A 17,299-nucleotide genomic window follows, 5' to 3' on the forward strand; every position below is an offset into this window, starting at 1 on the left:
AAAATACTAATTGATGCAGTGATAATTATTAATCTTTGTAGTTTCTAAATGTTCCAGATTAACCTGAATTCTATTTCCAAAAACTGCTTGGCAACTGAAAGAGTTCATCTCCATCTACTTCTTAAAGGTTCCTCAAATTCCACACAATCCTTGCTGAGTTAGTAAAGAGATTCCTTTAAGGTTACTATAATTTACTCAAATTATCATAGTATAATTTTGAAAAATGTTATTTTGGTCAGACAACACAATTCCTGTCTGCCACAGTGCTATTCAGAGTGTAAATGTGCCTTGCAGGTGTACTGATAGAGCTATTTTAATTAGCAATAGCTTAATGCTTTATTACGTGTTTGTGGTTCTATGCTGGGAATATAAGAGCCATTTTTATAATATGATTGGCATCTGCTAAGTTGTCTGTTTTATGAGTTTGGAATTTTTTATACTAGATATCTTTAAAGCAGAAAACATCTGAGCCTGACACACAAAAGTCTGAGTTTGTTTGCCTGAATGCTTTGGAACACCAGTAATAACAAACTAGAGATCTGAGGCCTTTTTAATGTCAGCTCATGTGGTAAAACTATTTTTTCAAGTATGCTTATTTTTAATGTTGATGTATTTATTTTACACTCTTTCAGATTTTACAAGATGAACTTGAAAACCGCTCTAATCAGGTGCGATGTGCAGAGAAAAAATTACAGCACAAAGAATTGGAGGCACAAGAGCAGGTACCCTCTCCTTTCCTATTTGGATTGCTCATTTGCTTTCCCAAGGTCAAGGAGCTTATGCTTTACCTGTTTCAGCTAGGATGCTTTGGCTGCAAGTAACAGAATACCCCACTCATTGTTGGCATAAACAGGGCGAGAAGTCTATAGGTAGGGCAGGCTCTGGCTCTACATCTCCGGCATTCTCGTGGCTCCACCTCCTGTGTGCTTCATTCTAAAAGCAATTCCAAGGTGGCTATCGCAGTGCCAGGCATCCCACCCACATCTGTACTATCCAGAGGCAGAAAGGGACTGTCAGTTTCTAGGTCTCCTTCTAACGAGTAAGGATATTTTTCCTAGAACCACACCAGTCCCTTCACATCTCATAGGCTAGAGAAGGTCACATGCTCAGCCTGGCATGCCCAATTCCTGGCAAGAGGGCTGAGAGTACCAAAACTAGCCTAGACCAATCAGGATCCACCTGCTGGTGATGGAATTAGGAGAGGAAGGAAACCTGGAACAAAACAGAAGGGAAATAGATGTTGAGTATGTAGCCAACAGCGTTTGCTATGTCATTGTTTTAAAATAAATGGACATTATTTTATTTAGGGACATAAATCATGTTTTCTTTTGAATTTTAGTTGTCTCCTCTTTCTTTCCATTCTGTTTAAAACAAATGAAATAGAAAACAGAATAATCTGGCTATGACAATAGCTAATGACCTCTTTTATTTTTAAATGACAAGATTGTTTTCACCCAACTCTTCTGGTTATAATAAACTACACTTAGTAATAATTTTGACAATTTAAAGTAAAAAGTCAACATGTATGAATAGAGTACATGAGTTTTAATGAAACCTTTTATAAATGCATTGTCCTCAGCCATTGAGTATAGAATTGCTAATATTGTCCTAAGTGCCACCAATACAGAACCTGACATAGGTATTGACAGACATTTATACTTTGATTATCTCATAGTAAAACTCAGTACAGGAATTTTGCTATGAGAAGGGAAGCTTTTTTTAAAATCTCTGGAGATGTTTACAAATAGGATCCCATGGTAGAGGATTATACAAAATGGCAGAAGTAACACCTAATAGATGCTGAGTATTAATACTTACTGAATTGACTTGACCTCCTATAACTCCTTCCTACTCTCTAATAAATACCCTGTATAATATGTATATCATATATATGTACATCACGTATACATGATATGCATAAATACACATATACATATATGTATTACACAGTGTATATGTCATGTAGTCAATAATAGGATAACAAAATAAAATAATACTAGAATAAAAAAATGAATAACTACACTTTGCCAAGTGCCTACAAGGTAACAGACACTATGCAAGAAACATCATACATATTGGTTCATTTAATCCTCACATGACTCACTAAAACCCAGAGTGATTAAGTAACTCATCCAAGATCACACAGCTAATAAATAGTAGAGGTATATTCAGGCCCAGATTTATCTGAATTTCAAACCTTTGCTCCTTTAATGACAACTTTTAAGTTAAATTTCTAGTTAATAAAAAACTGGATAGCAATGATAGGGGAAATAAACTTATTAAAGATGGCAGGAAAACAAACATACTGTTCCAGATACCTGGTACAGTTGCAAATGCCATTGACCTTCCATGGGCAGAGAAGAGAAAAAGCAAAGGAAACAAAAATAGTAGATTTGGCCACAGATGAAGATGCCTCCTCAGATGGGTGCATAGGATTGTTCAAGTCCAATCAGCATAGGTCCAGTTGTCACTGGAGGTCAGCTGAGCTCCCTCCTCTGTCGAGGATGCATGTAACTAAAAGGAGAAAAGACAAGCTTCTTAAAAGCAGGAAACTGTGCTCCCTGGAGGATTGAGACTTCTCCAGTTTGTGGTAAAATATGACTTAAGGTAAAACTTTGTTGACATCACTTTAATTCATGGCAAAACTTCACACAGAAAATTCCATAATATATTGAGAGTAGGGAAATGAAGAAATCCCAAATGAACAATAGAGAAGGATTCAGGAACTACTCTCAGCCTTTTTTTATTGACTCCTTTTTGATCATCAAAGTTACTTTCATCTTTGTAGTGACAATAGCTTTTTAGAATATTTCTTACACTAATTCCTGATATCTTCTATTAGGCTACAGTTTACCAAAGAAATGTCAGGAAATACCCATGGGTAAAGCTGAATATTTCATAATCTTTGCAGCCATGAGATGTTGGGTTCTTTCCACAAGGTCCTAGGGTGTAGCTTGAGAGGAAAAAATGCCAGTTGTTTCAACAAAACTGAACAGCAAATGATAGACATTTAATAAATACTATTCAACTATATTCAATTTAAATTTAATCCTTTATGTAAATTTGACCTCTGTCCCCCTTTAAATTTATGACACTATTAGAAGTAGTTAAAAAGTAACTAGAACTATTGTGATGAACATTTTTTAGGATCTCCTTATATATGAGCTACTGAGGATATCTAAAATGTTGAAATTGTTATATTATGATTTTCTTTTTTGTCATCCGTCGAAGCAACTGCAATAACAGTAGCTAGCGTCACATCAGCCAATCAAACAACTGAAATGTGTGTAAAACAGTTATTTCGGACTTTCTTCTTTTTCTTTTCAACCAAGTGTCATTATCCTGATACTAGTTGCATAAAGAATCAAAATTGAAACTGGCAGGATTACAAAGGACAATTTCCTAGGCTGCTTTTTTTAACTTGCATGCTTAAAAAGAATTTAAACTGTTTCTGTTTTTCATTTAAGAAAAATTTCTGTGTTTTGATTCTGTAAAAACAAAAAATGAATGAGGCATTTTAAAACTTGTGTTTTTAATTAAAAACAAAAAGCTGCTTCTCATCAGGTCTTGATGGGTGGTGTCCTTGCTGCCTACCACTAGCCCTGGTGCCATCAGCTCTGTCCTCTGTCTCCTCATATTGGCAGATTGGCAGACGGAGGCCCCAGAGAAGGCATGTTCGTCAGTGGGTACAAAGGGTTAGTTTGCTCCTTACACAGATTCAAGAGAAAGAACACAAATAGAATTAGAAAATACTCATTTTTTATCTGTCAGTCTTACAAAAACATGATCTTTCCTTTAATCCATAAGTAATAAAATATTAGAAATCACCATTAGTTTTATCCAGATGAAGAGTTAATAATTTCTAATTCCAGATAAGATCTGGGCAAGAACCCTATAATTTCAGCAAAGGAGGGGAGATCAGAGCTCTGATCAAACTTTCTCATTGTACAAGGAAACTGAGTCATCGGGAAAGGATGTGACTTCCCTAGTGTACAACATAGTAGTGGCAGACCCAGGGTAGGACAGCATGTGGTCTACTCTCTCCTGGGATTTTATTTTCCATTGTTTAAACACTATATAAAATGCATATATGCCATCTGTCACTCAGATTCAGGTATAGATTAAAATATTATGCGTAAAGCTAAAATTCACTTTTGGGAGCAAACAATGTTTCATTATACACAATGAGACTGGATAATTTGGTCTGACAAATTACAGAAAAGAAAAGGAAGAAAGGAAATAACCTAACAGTCTACTTGGTCTTCTTAACACTGTGTAAAGCATGTATTTATCACAAAAGCATTAAACAATGTCAGATTCTAACAGACTGTAATGTGGATATTAATATACATGTAACAAAACCTCTGCTTCAGACTGGCTATCTTAACCTTTGAAAGTATGAGTAGCTTTAATTACATTGGGCACTCAGCTTCCTAGAAGATTGTTTTAAATAAATTAGTGAGAAAAAAACAATCCTACAGAGCTCTCCTAATAAATAAAACACAATGCTGAGCATGCAGAGGAGAGTCCATCTTTTTTTATTCAACATTTTATTCTTTTGACAAGCATGTTATACCGGACAGTGCTAGGTTTGAAAAGAAACAAACATCAGTAAATTATAGGTCCTGCCCTCCAGGAATTTGCAGTCTAGTAAAGGAGATACGTGTAAAATGTACACACCAGGCATGGAATGAAAGTCGATTCTTGTTCTAAATGGTTTGGGGGCTCAGAATCACAAGATGTGGAAAGAATACAAGCATTGGTCCTGCCTTCCATCTTCCCTGACCCTGTGGGGAAGAAAGGGGAGGGTCTTTAGCCAGGAAAAGGTTAGGGTCCCACCACCTAGGCAGGGTTTGGCACTCAATGACTTGGGGTTGTTTCAGGAGCCTGCAGCCCTTGAGGGAACCGGGTCCTTCTGAGGCCGAAGAGAGTCAGTGCTTCTGCCAGGCTTCTCTTGAAAGTACCTGGCTCCCACCTTGCCTTACTGCTTTTGGATGCCCCTGGGGGACCTCTCTGGTTTTGCAAACAGCATTTTTTGTAGCCAGCTGGTTTAGTTCTGAGTCTTAGATGGTGTGGCCAAGCATTAAAGGTCTGGACTGTGCAGGCACAAGTAACCCACAAATTGTTTTAAAATACATAGCTAAAAACCAGTCACACTTTAACATTTCAGTCGTAGTTTTGCAGCAATGAACTTCATATTTAAGGCTTAGACCTATCAGTTAGTTTAGGAGAGAATCTAGTAACCAAAGACAAGTCTCAGTGGTAATTGTGTGTGTTTAAGTGTTGGGGGAGGGGGGCAGAGGTTGTCCCAGAGACCCCTCCCAAGACACAGGGAGAGAAAACAGGAGAGGCTTTGAGGACTATTCTGCTGCAGTGGGAAGAGCACTCGCTGGTTCTAAACCCACCTTTGTCTCTACTAATCATGTGATCATGGGGAAGTCACTTAACCTCTCTGGATATCAGGTTCCTAAGCAGTAAAATGTTAGTAATAATATCTTCCCACACGGTTCTTGGGAACATCAAAACATGATAATGTATGTAAAAATACTTCAAAAACTATAAGGCATTATGCAGCTGGAATGTGTGTGCTTACAGTTCTTCAGAAAGGAGAAGGAGACATCTGAGCTGGGCGTTACCATAGAGGAAGGACATTCTCGTCAGGGAGCAGAATGAGGGAAGACGAGAGGCAGAACATGCTCAGCATGCTCAGTGAACACTGAGTCATGTCTTGGCCAGAGGGTGATATCAGCGAAGAGGAAAACAAGACCAGAAATTTAGCTTCATTCAATTTGTCCATTACAAGCGAGAGGATCCCTGATCCTTTGTTACTGAGCATCTCCTCTTCACTAAGCGCCATGGTGTGCGTCAGGACCTTGGTGGCCAGTCCCAGATGCCATGCTGAGTTCAGTCATTTGTTAGGAAGCAGTTACCAGCAATTGAGGATTTTTTTCTTTACTGAGGAGCATTACATAATTGAGACTATACTTTCCAAAGATCAATCTGGCAGGTAGACGAGATGAACACAAAATGAATGGAGACCGATTTAGAGGCTACAGCACTAAAATTTGCATTACTAGTCACAAGAGAAATACAGAAGGCTTGACTTGAGTGTTGTCAAAGGACACGGAAAGAAAGGGACAAATGTGAAGATTCATTTAAGAGGAAAAATTACAGAATACAGAAATTTAGAGGGCAAAAGAAAGGAATGTGTCAAAAGTAATACCAAGTTTTTTAATTAATAAGTTGGTGTATAGTAGACAATGATGCCATCACTTTTTAGATGTTGCATCTGAGATGCTGGAAGGAGGACATTCATTTGGAGACAGGTAGTTGAACATCTGAATCTAGAGCTCAAGGAAGAGCCCTAGGAGTGTAAAATGTCAGCATCATCTTGATGGGGACGCAGCGGAAGTGCAGTGTTTGGATGACACTGACACGGGAGAACCTGGAGAGAGATAAGAGGGCTGTGTGCAGGCCTTTGCCACATTCAAGGGACCAGAGAAAGGAGGGGAAGATGCAAAGCATGGTCTAAAGGAATGGGTAGAAAGATAAAAGCAGAGCCAGGAAAACTTAATGCCATGAAAACCAAGAAAAGAGAGTTTCCCACTAGACTTTAATCTCTTTAGGGTTAGGATCTGTCATCTTCTTGGCATCCATGGGTACTTGTTGAATTGAATTGCTCTGTAAAGCCTTTGCTTTCCAGAGCCCCTGTCCTCAAAATGTCCCTGCCCACTTCAGATCTCTCTTTCATCTGTGCTCTGGTAGCACTTTCTGTGGCCCCACATTACAGGTTTTCCCATCCAGCTCCCTCAGTAGGTGGGGTACTGTGAGGGTGCACCTCTGAGCTGGGACTGTGTCATGTTTATCCCCATATCTCAGCCTGGCCCATGTGGTGCTCAGTGAATTAATGAGACAAAGAAAGGAGAGAGAGAAAGGGGGAGGGATGCAAAAAGGGAGAGAGGGAGGATTATCAACATCATATGCTAAATAGGAGGAAGAAAGGAGGGAGGGAGGGAGGGGAGGGATGGAGAGAGGGAGGGAGGATTACCAGCATCGCATTCTACAGGGAATTTGAGGATGACGAGTTCCAAAAGGCACTGAACTTGGGTAATGATCATAGGCCCTTGGTATTGGGCCTCCTAAACATATTCTAAATGTCTTTTTCTAAGCCTATTCTTGTCTAGATTTTTTAAAAAATAAATATTATAGACATTCTTTTATCATTTTCAGCTGGAGTGATCATGTCATCTAGGATCATTCATGGCCTCTCATAGCTTCTTTGGGCTGTCAGCTATTCCCCAGACATTATAGCACAAAAAGGGTTCATAAGCCAGGGAAAACAAAGAGAAAGCACAATGCCAGTGCCCTGCCCATGCAACCCACCTTTCTGCTCCCACTAAAACAGGGTAGATTTTCCTTCCAAATATCTCCTGCAAGATGCCTCCAAAAGGCCAAAGCAGAAAGGACACCAAAAAAGTCCTTTATTTTCTCTACAGATATACTTAGCATTCTACTGATTCCTTTCTGGGTCCCTGGGTTTTAAGATAAAATTTGGTTCCTTTAGTATAAGCAGCTTTTGGGCAATGTTAGACATTTCTAGAAGTGCCTGAGCTCCTTCTGCCTGTTATCGCATCAGAACTATTATCATTCGTATTCCCAAAGAGTTTACTGCCTCCCACAATGCCCAGTGATCTACTGGGGAGTAGCATGGATATTAGAAAAACCAAAATCAATAAGTTTAAAGCTTTCGGTGGATAGCACTGCTTATCTTTAAACCACCTCGGTCGTCATCAAGGGTAACCAGAAAATCTATGGAGTCACAGGCAGCCTTACAGAGGAAGATGCTATGGAGACAGAAAATCAATTAAGCAATAATCGCAATGATTGTTTTTTTTTTTTTTTTTTTTTTTTTGAGACAGAGTCTCACTTTGTTGCCCGGGCTAGAGTGAGTGCCGTGGCATCAGCCTAGCTCACAGCAACCTCAGACTCCTGGGCTTAAGCGATCCTACTGCCTCAGCCTCCCGAGTAGCTGGGACTACAGGCATGAGCCACCATGCCCGGCTAATTTTTTTTTTGTATATATATATTTTTAGTTGGCCAGATAATTTCTTTCTATTTTTGGTAGAGACGGGGTCTCACTCTTGCTCAGGCTGGTCTCGAACTCCTGACCTTGAGCGATCCACCTGCCTCGGCCTCCCAGAGCTAGGATTACAGGCGTGAGCCACCGCGCCCGGCCCGCAATGATTGTTAAAAGGAAGAATTGGTCTTCTACAAGATTTCCAAGCCTTTAATTTCCATTTTCCATAAAGGATTTAAAAACTTCACAGTCTTAGATGCTGTTGGCTAACTCATCCATAGTGAAATCTATTTGAAAGTACTAACAACTCAAAACTATGTTTTGTCCCAAAGCACATTATAAAAACAGGAATTGCAACAGAAATATAATTCAAAGACTTTTATTGACTTTTCATGTTTAATGGTTATTATTCTGGTTTGTTTCAAGTAATTTTAATAACCACAGTTTATTTACAAAATTCAGACTAATTCTTTTGTTCCCATGCCAACAAAATACATTTGTTCCCAGACAGCTGGCATGATGCATCATTCTAAGATGAGTTGTTATGGGAGATAGAGCCACATTTAATTTTGGCCACATCTTATTCTCAGTGACAGTTTGCATACTTGCCCCAGTTTTCTGAAAAAAAAAAAAACACTTGAACTAGTGTCAAGGACATTAGTATTTTTATGAAAATACACATCTCATGAAAATATTTCACATAAATTTGTTATTCCAGTAGATTTTAGTGACAAAGCAAGTCAAACACTTATACCCAAACCTCTGCTAAAAATTATATACAGTGATCACAATGCCGTTTTTTTAAGGATGACTTAAAGCACCCTTCTAGTGTGAATGCGCCCTGCATTTCATCTTTGCTTCCTTGAGATTCCCTTTGTTTTTAACTTCACTGGGCTTATTGTGCTGGGGGAGGAGAGGGGAGGCAGGATCCCTTATTGCTTGCTGCGTGTTTTTAATCCTGTGCTTTGCTGACATATCAAATCCAAGTGTCAGCAAAGCACCCACTGCATCACTGCAGCTGTTTTTCCACAAAGCATTTTCTGCATTGTTAAAGTAGTTCTTCATCCTTGCAGTGAACACTGGGGGATGAAAAAGAACGGCGAGAGCCACAGGATTACTCAGGGCTCCTACCCGGGGCTGGAGGGTTCACAGCCAGGCTTTGCCTGCCTATGGCTGAGTCTCATCTTTTACTCCTATACTGAAATAATGTGAGTGTATATTCTCACTTCTTTTGGTTTAATTTTAAAGATAATTTGGCTTTAATTTTAGTCTTCTTTTAAATGATTTTTTTCAGTCCAAAAATGATTTAATCCAAAGGATTTACTCCAAACCAATAAATTATGGAGGCACTTAAAGAATAAAGCAGAAACAAAAACTTAAAATCAAGTTGTGTTCTATACCACCTTTTAAAATTGGTGGGTAAGAATTATCAAGTATTAACCAGGGTAATTGAATATAATTTCCCAGGAAGGTGGAAAGAAAAAAATAAATATACATTCCTGATGAGTATCCTATCAAGGCTTTTCTGACAGCTACTAAGCACTGAATTCATAGAATTAAGTGAACAGCTGGAAAGGGGAAGTAGGAGATAGACACAATGATGGTAAAAAAAGGGTGGGAGTGAGTCAGCATGGTCACAAGGGAGAAAGGTTTGGTGTGACCACTTACTGTGCTTGTCACGTTCCAAAAAGAGTATCAAACAGTCTAAGATACCACTTAACTTGCAATTCCTTTTTTTACTGTACTCCAACTAGAGAAGATCTCCTTTTCCTATTAAGAAAGGACTATTTTGAGGTAGCAGCAACTGAAATTGTTTATTGGCAAACAAATGACAGAGCAGAGATATTTTAGAGGCACCAGATGTATATTAGTTTAAACTTGAAATAAGGAAAGAAAGATGATTTTTCTAATACAATGGACAATTCAGAAGTTAAAAGGGCTATTTGGATATATTTTCCATGTAGATAACTTGTTGGATTTCTATATGGAATCAGAGGGCACAGTTCTAGTAAGAAAAAAATATTATTAGAAAATGTTCAAATGCAAAGAATAATTGGTTGAATTAAATGGAAAAATTAGAACTAGTGAAAAATATAATAATTGGCATTATTAAAGTGTTATGAAGTACAATTCCTATTTTGAACCAGACAACCTAATACTTAATGCAGCTCCCAGTGTATAGAAATGGCATGGAAAACGTGCTATCCTCTAGGATCTTCTGTTATAATAAAGGAAAACAAATAGTTTAAAGATCGCTTTTTGGTTTTGTATGTGAGATCTGCCCCCGTGTTTACTCAAAAGGGAGGGGTGAGGAGAAATAAGAGGTGAAGACCACTCTGAAGGGAGATTTTCTAGTTTTTGATTATTAAGAAGGAAGGAAGGAATTTGCAGCCTGTTTGTGTTGGCCCCAACAAACTTATTTGAGGGCTCTTCTCAGCTCAGTTGGGTAGCAAGGCATGGTGGAAAGGCATGGACATCATGCTCAGATCTTGTCCCCCAGCTCTTAGAGAAGCAGCAACAGCAGAAAGCTGTTGATGATCCGATGATCCGATGCTATAGGCCTGGTTGGAACCAGAGCAGCAATTTATCTTATTTTTCTGCCCTTCAGCCTAAGATTTTATTTTAATGAGTGCCCCCTCAGAAACAATGAAAAACTATACCAAATGGTCCCAAGTGCTTCATTCAGCACATAAGAGTTTGAGGTTTTGTGTGACTTGATAAGCAGAGGAAGAGAATTGAGATGATATAACAGAATGTGCCATCGTAACTGAATGACAGCTCAGAGTGAACTTTTAGTAAACTCATAAGTGACACTTTCAACATTCAATTCACCAGTCATTTACTGGGAAGTTGCCATATGGCCTGGGTATACTCCCCCTTAATGAGCCCTGAACTGTAATTTGTGTCTCCTTGAATTTTTATTGTGAAACTATGAAAATATCGGTTCAGCTTCTTAGCTGATGAACAAACCAAACAAAAATCCTTGCCCTTGTGAAGTTTACATTTTCGTAGTGGTACTTCATTGCCCTTTGCATTTCTATATAAATTTTAGACTCAGCTTTTCAATTTTTAATAAGTCTTCCAGTCCATGAATGTAATATATCACTCTGCTTTGTTTAAGCATCTTAAATTTTTCTGTTATATTTTGCATGTTCTGTGGAGATAACTTCCACATCTTCTGCATATTATTTATTCTTATGTATTTGACATATTATAATGCTAATTTTTAATGGCATTTTTTTAAATTGCATTTTCTCACACTTTGTTGCTGATATATAGAAATACAATTGACTTTGTATAGATTCCCTTTATCACGTTAAGGAATTTTCTTTCTATTCTTAGCAAGATTCATTATTCTTTTTTGAGTCATAAATAGATATTGAGTTTTCTTAAATGCCTTTTCTCCATCCTTTGAGATAATTATATGAATTTTGTCCTTTATTCAACTAATACAATGAAAGTCATAGATTTATTTTCTAATGTATGTTGCATTCCTGGAATAAGCCCCCTTTGATCATGACAACTTACTCTTTTTTATGTTTAGCTGGATTTTGGTTTGCTAATATTTATTTAGAATTTTTACATCTGTATTTATGAGGGAGATTGGCCTGTAGCTTTCTTGCATTGTAATGTTCTCATCAGATTTTGATATCAAAGTTTACTGGCCTCACAAAACAACTTGGAGTGTTCCCTCTTTATCTATTTTCTGGAAGAGTTCATGTAATATTGCTATTATTTTTTCCTTTAAGATATTTGATAGAATTCACTGATGAAGCCATCTGGGCCTAGAGCTTTCTTTGTTGGAAGATTTTTCAATTGATTGTGGATATACTTACTTTAGTGTGGTTACAGTATTCATATTTTCTGGTTTTAGTTCTGCCTAATTCTCTCTCTGTTCTCTTTTTGGAACTATGATTTGTATATATTAGATCTCCTAACTATATTCCCTATGTCTGTATTTATTCTGGATATTTTATTTTTACCCAGCCTCTAGTTCACTAATTCTCTCCTTAGCTGTGTCTAACCTGTTATTAACCTATTCTTAATTTTGCTTATTATATTTTCCAGAGCTAGAATTTCTACTTAGTTCTTTTTAAATTCCTCATTCTGTGTCAAAGTTCACAATCATTTTTCTCATTCTGTTGAACCTATATCTTGGTTCTTTTAAAGTCTAGGTCTGATAAGCATTATTTGGAGTTCACGGAAATCTTGTTTTATTGTCTTTTGTTTCTCTTTGCTTTTGATCATATTGTCTTGCTTTCTTGTAAGCCTAATGTTTTTGATTGATTTCCAGATATTTTATGTGAAAATTTATAGAAATGATTTAAGACCTCAGACAATGTCTTCCAGAGAGAACTTACATTTTTTCTAGGTAGGCAGGTAGTGGCACTTGCAATCTTGAATAACCTGAATCCATTTCCAGAGATTGAGATAATTTGAAGCTAGACTTCAGTTCTGGAGAGAGCTGTTCTATTTCCAGTTCACTCCTACTCCTAGAGTGTAGCCCTTTGGAATCCACCCAAAGCATAGTGATTTTATCAGACACTCCCCCTTAGTGAGCCCTGAACTTCAATTTGTGTCTCCTTGGATTTTTATTGTGAAACTGTTAAAAGATTGGTTCAGCTTCATAGCCTCTCACCAACCACTCCAGAATTGGCAAAGATCACTATGTAAAAACGTCCTCAAATGCCAGTCTTACAAATTCTCCTGGTTTATATCATCTCCAAGATCTTGGACTCATAATTTTTCCCTGCCTTCTTAGTTCCCTAAAATCTTGAAGAGGAATTGGGAGAGGATTATCTAAGCTTCCATGACTAAAAGTGGAAAACCAGCATTTGCATTTCTGTGAATTGCTTAATCACATTTGTTGCTAATTCTCTCTATTAATTTGTTTTTCCAATTTGATCTCTAGAAGTGTATTTTTATATAGTCTGTGTATTAATGATTTGTTAGTTAAATAGATTGCAAATACTTTCAATTGCTTCTTTTTTAATTTTTTATTCACTTTTTTCATTTTTTGGAAGATTATCTTCTTTTAAGCTTGCTTTAGTAAGCATTCCCTAACCCAGGATGATGAAATGTATTCTCTTTATTTTCTTATAGTACTTTTAAGAATTTTGTTTTATACATTTAACTCTTTAGCCCATCTCAAATTTATTGTTATATATGTTGTAGAATAAGGATTGCAGTAGACTGAATGGCCCTTGAAGGAGGTCCATACTCTAATTCCTGGAATCTGTGAGAATGTACATTACATGGCAAAAGAAACTTTGTGGATATAATTAAGGCCACTAATCAGTGATCTTTAAAAAGGGAGATTATCACTTCTCAGCCTTTTGGCTAAGATCAAGTGTCGTATCTGTTTATCAGTTTAAAAAGGGAGATTGTCCCAGATTATCCAAATGGTGGGCCCAATCCAAATACATGACCACAGAGAACTTTCTTTGGCTGGAGGCAGAAGAGATGTGGCAGAAGGGGGGTCAGAGAGATTTGAAATATGAAAAGGATCCAATGCATCACTGCCACTTTAAAGATGTAGAGGACTTCTTTCATCAGTGTTTTGTAGTTCTCCTGTAGAGATCTTTCACCTCCTTGGTTAAGTATATTCCTAAGTATTTTGTTTTCTTTGTAGCTGTTATAAATGGTATTGAGTCTTTGATTTGACTCTCAGCTTGACAGTTATTAGTATGTAGAAATGATGCTGATTTGTGTACATTGATTTTGTAACGGAAACTCTGCTAAGTTTATTTATCAATTTATTTTGGTGGAATCTTTAGGGTTTTCTAGATACAAGATCATATCATCAGCAAACAGGGATATTTTGACCTCTTTTTTCCCAATTTGGATACCCTTTATTTCTTTCTTTTGCCTGATTTCTCTGGCTAGGACTTATAGTGCTATGTTGAATAGAAGTGGTGATAGTGGGCACCCATGTCTTGTTCCAGTTCTTAGAAGGAATGCTTTCAACTCTTCCCTATTCAGTATGATGTTGGCTGTGGATTTGTCATATATGGCTTTTATAATTTTGAGTTATGTTCCTTCTGTGCCTAGTTTCTGAGGGTTTTTATCAGAAAAAGTGTGCTGGATTTTATCAAATGCATTTTCAGCATCTATTGAGATGATCATATGGTCTTTGTTTTTGTATCTGTTGATGTGGTGAATCATATTTATTAATTTACACATGTTAAACTATCCTTGCATCCCAAGGATGAAATGTACTTGATCATGGTGAATTATCATATTGATGTGCTGTTGAATTTCATTTGCTAGTAATTTATTGAGGATTTTTGCATCTATGTTCATCAGGAATATTGGTCTGTAGTCTTCTTTTTTGTTGTTGTGTCCCTTCCTGGCTTTGGATGATACAAACAAATGGAAAACATCCCGTGCTCATGGATTGGTAAAATCAACATCATAAAAATGTCCATACTGCCCAAAGTGATTTATAGATTCAATGCAATTCCCATCAAAATACTAACATCTTATTTCACAGATCTAGAAAAAAATAATCCTAAGCTTCATTGGGAACCAAAAAAGAGCCCAAATAATCAAAGCAATCTTAAGCAAAAAGGACAAATCTGGAAGCATCACATTACCTGACTTCAAATTATACTACAAGGCTATAGTTACCAAAACAGCATAGTGCTGGTATAAAAGTAAAGACCTAGACCAATGGAACAGAATAGAGAACCCAGAAATAAAACCATGTATCCATAACCAACTGATCTTCAACAAAGCAAACAACAACATACACTGGAGAAAGGAAGCCCTATTCAATAAATGGTGCTGGGAAAATTTGATAGCCACATTCAGAAGAATGAAGCAGGGCCCCTATCTCTCACATACGAAAATTAATTCAAGATAGATTAAAGACTTAAATGTAAGGCATAAAACCATAAAAATTCTAGAAGAAAATGTAGGAAAAACTCTTCTCGACATAGGCCTCAGCAAGGAATTTATGACTAAGACCCCAGAGGCAAATATAACAATAAAATAAATAAGTGGGACTTAAAAAAAAACAATAAAAATAAATACGTGAGACTTAATTAAATTAAAAGGCCTCTTCACAGCAAAGGAAATAATCAACAGAGTAAACAGGCAACCTATAGAATGGAGAAAATATTTGCAAACTATATATCTGACAAAGGACTAATATCCAGAATCTACACAGAACTCAAACAAATCAGCAAGAAAAAAAATCAAACAACCCCATCAAAAAATGGACAAAAGACATGAATAGAATTTTTTCAAAAGAAGATAGACAAATGGTCAAAAAACATATGAAAAAATGTTCAATATTACTAATCATTAGGGAAATCCAAATTGAAACCACATGAGATACCACCTTACTTCTGTCAGAATAGCCATTATTAAAAAGTCAAAAACAATGATCCTCGCATGGATGCAGAGGAAAAGAAACGCTTAAACACTGTTGGTGGGACAGCAAACTAGTACAACACCTGTGGAAAACAGTATCAGGATTCCTTAAAGAACTAAAAGTACACCTACCATTCAATCCAGCAATCTCCTTGCTGGGTATTTACCCAAAGGAAAAGAAACCATTTTATCAAAAAGTCACCTGCACTCAAATGTTTACCACAGTGCACTTCACAATTACAAAGATATGGAATCAACCTAGGTGGCCATCAATTTATTAGTGGATAAAGAAACAGTGGTATATACATACTATGGAGTACTACTCAGCCATAAAAAGGAATGAAATAATGTCTTTTGCAGCAACTTGAGTCTGTTTTCCTGAGTGAAGTATCTTAGTAATGAAAAAGCAAATACCACATGTTCTCACTAATAAGTAGGAGCTAAATTATGGGTACACATGGGCACAAAGAGGCATAAAGGACATTGGAAACTAAGGAGGGGGAGAGTAGGGAGAAGGGATAAAAGCTTATCTATCAGGTACAGTGAACAGTAGCCAGGTGATAGGCACACCAAAAGCCTGAATTCAGCATTATACAGTATATCCATGTAACAAAAACATTTGTACCCCCTTAATATTTTGGGATAAAAAAATTACCAAAAATACAGAAAGAAAGAAAGGAAGAATGGAAGAAAAAAAGATGGAGAGGGCAACATGATTAGGAATGCAGGCAGCCTTAGGGGGCTGAGAGGGACTTCCAGCTCAGGAATTGAATTCTGCCAACAATCCAAGTAAACTTGGAAATGAATTCTCCCTCAGAGCTTCCAGATAAGAGTCCAGGCCAGCTGACACCTTGATTTTTGACCTTGTGATACCCAGACTAAAGGATCCAGCTGAACCCCCTCAAACTTCTGACCTACAGAACTGTGAAATAATAAATCTGTGTTGTTTTAAGCTGCTAAATTAGGGGTAATTTGTTACAGCAATGATAGAAAACTAATATAGGAATCTTAATTTATTAGTTTTATTTCCAAATACATAACCAGTTATTCATACTTTTATTGACTGATATATACTTCCCCTATTTTTGGGAAATGCCATCTTTTTCAAAAATCATATTTTCTGTATATATGGAAATCTGTTCAGAACTTTCTCCTATTTCCTATTCATTCATTTTCTATGCTAGTATGAGCTGGTTATTCTGGTGCTTAAGAGCATGAACTCTGGAGCCACACTGCCAGGGTTCAGATCCCAGCTCTGCCACTACCACTTACATGTGATGGAACATCAAACAAGTTACTTTACTTGTTTACCTCAGTTTCCCTATCTTGAAAATGAGTTAATAGTAGCACCCACCTTATAAAGTTATTGTAAGGATTAAGTCAGTTATTACAAGTAAAACCTTTGAAAGACTACTAATACACAGTAAATATTACCTATAGAGGGAAGGCTCTTCTCATCACATTTTTTTTAGAATTATCTCAGTTATTCTTAAGCATTTTCTCTTTTATGTGAATCTTGGACTGAGCTTGTAGAGTTCTTTTTTAAAAAATCCCACTGATTGTCTGATTGGGACTGCATTGAATTTATGAGTGAGTCTCAGGATAATTGATGTCTTTGCAACATTGAGTCTTCCCATTCAGGAACTCTACATTTCATTAGATCTTCTTTGGTGTCTTTCAGTACAATTGAAATTTATCATCGTATAGATGTGTTGTACATTTCTTATTAAATTTATTTGCAAATATGTTATGGTGTTTTTTCCTTTTGTTGATTCTCCTTGTATTTTCTAAATGGTTATTGCTAGTGTTTAGGAAAGTATTCACATTTTTGTGAATATGTATATA

At 36.8% G+C, this 17,299-nt stretch overlaps 1 protein-coding gene and 1 pseudogene across 6 annotated transcripts in view; both read left to right on the forward strand.

Moving 5' to 3' along the window:
- CEP112 (centrosomal protein 112) overlaps nucleotides 1–17,299 on the forward strand; it is a 359,225-nt gene that overhangs the window by 318,463 nt on the left and 23,463 nt on the right. For all 6 annotated transcript variants that reach the window (XM_045526957.1, XM_045526958.1, XM_045526956.1 and 3 more), the window contains one exon: nucleotides 633–722. In XM_045526957.1, the coding sequence (XP_045382913.1) occupies nucleotides 633–722 (90 nt within the window). The remainder of the gene's footprint in view (nucleotides 1–632; nucleotides 723–17,299) is intronic.
- Nucleotides 13,398–13,497, forward strand: LOC123621292 (annotated as a pseudogene).

Source organism: Lemur catta, chromosome 15, assembly GCF_020740605.2.
Source record: "Lemur catta isolate mLemCat1 chromosome 15, mLemCat1.pri, whole genome shotgun sequence".
NCBI classification, from domain to species: Eukaryota; Metazoa; Chordata; class Mammalia; order Primates; family Lemuridae; genus Lemur; species Lemur catta.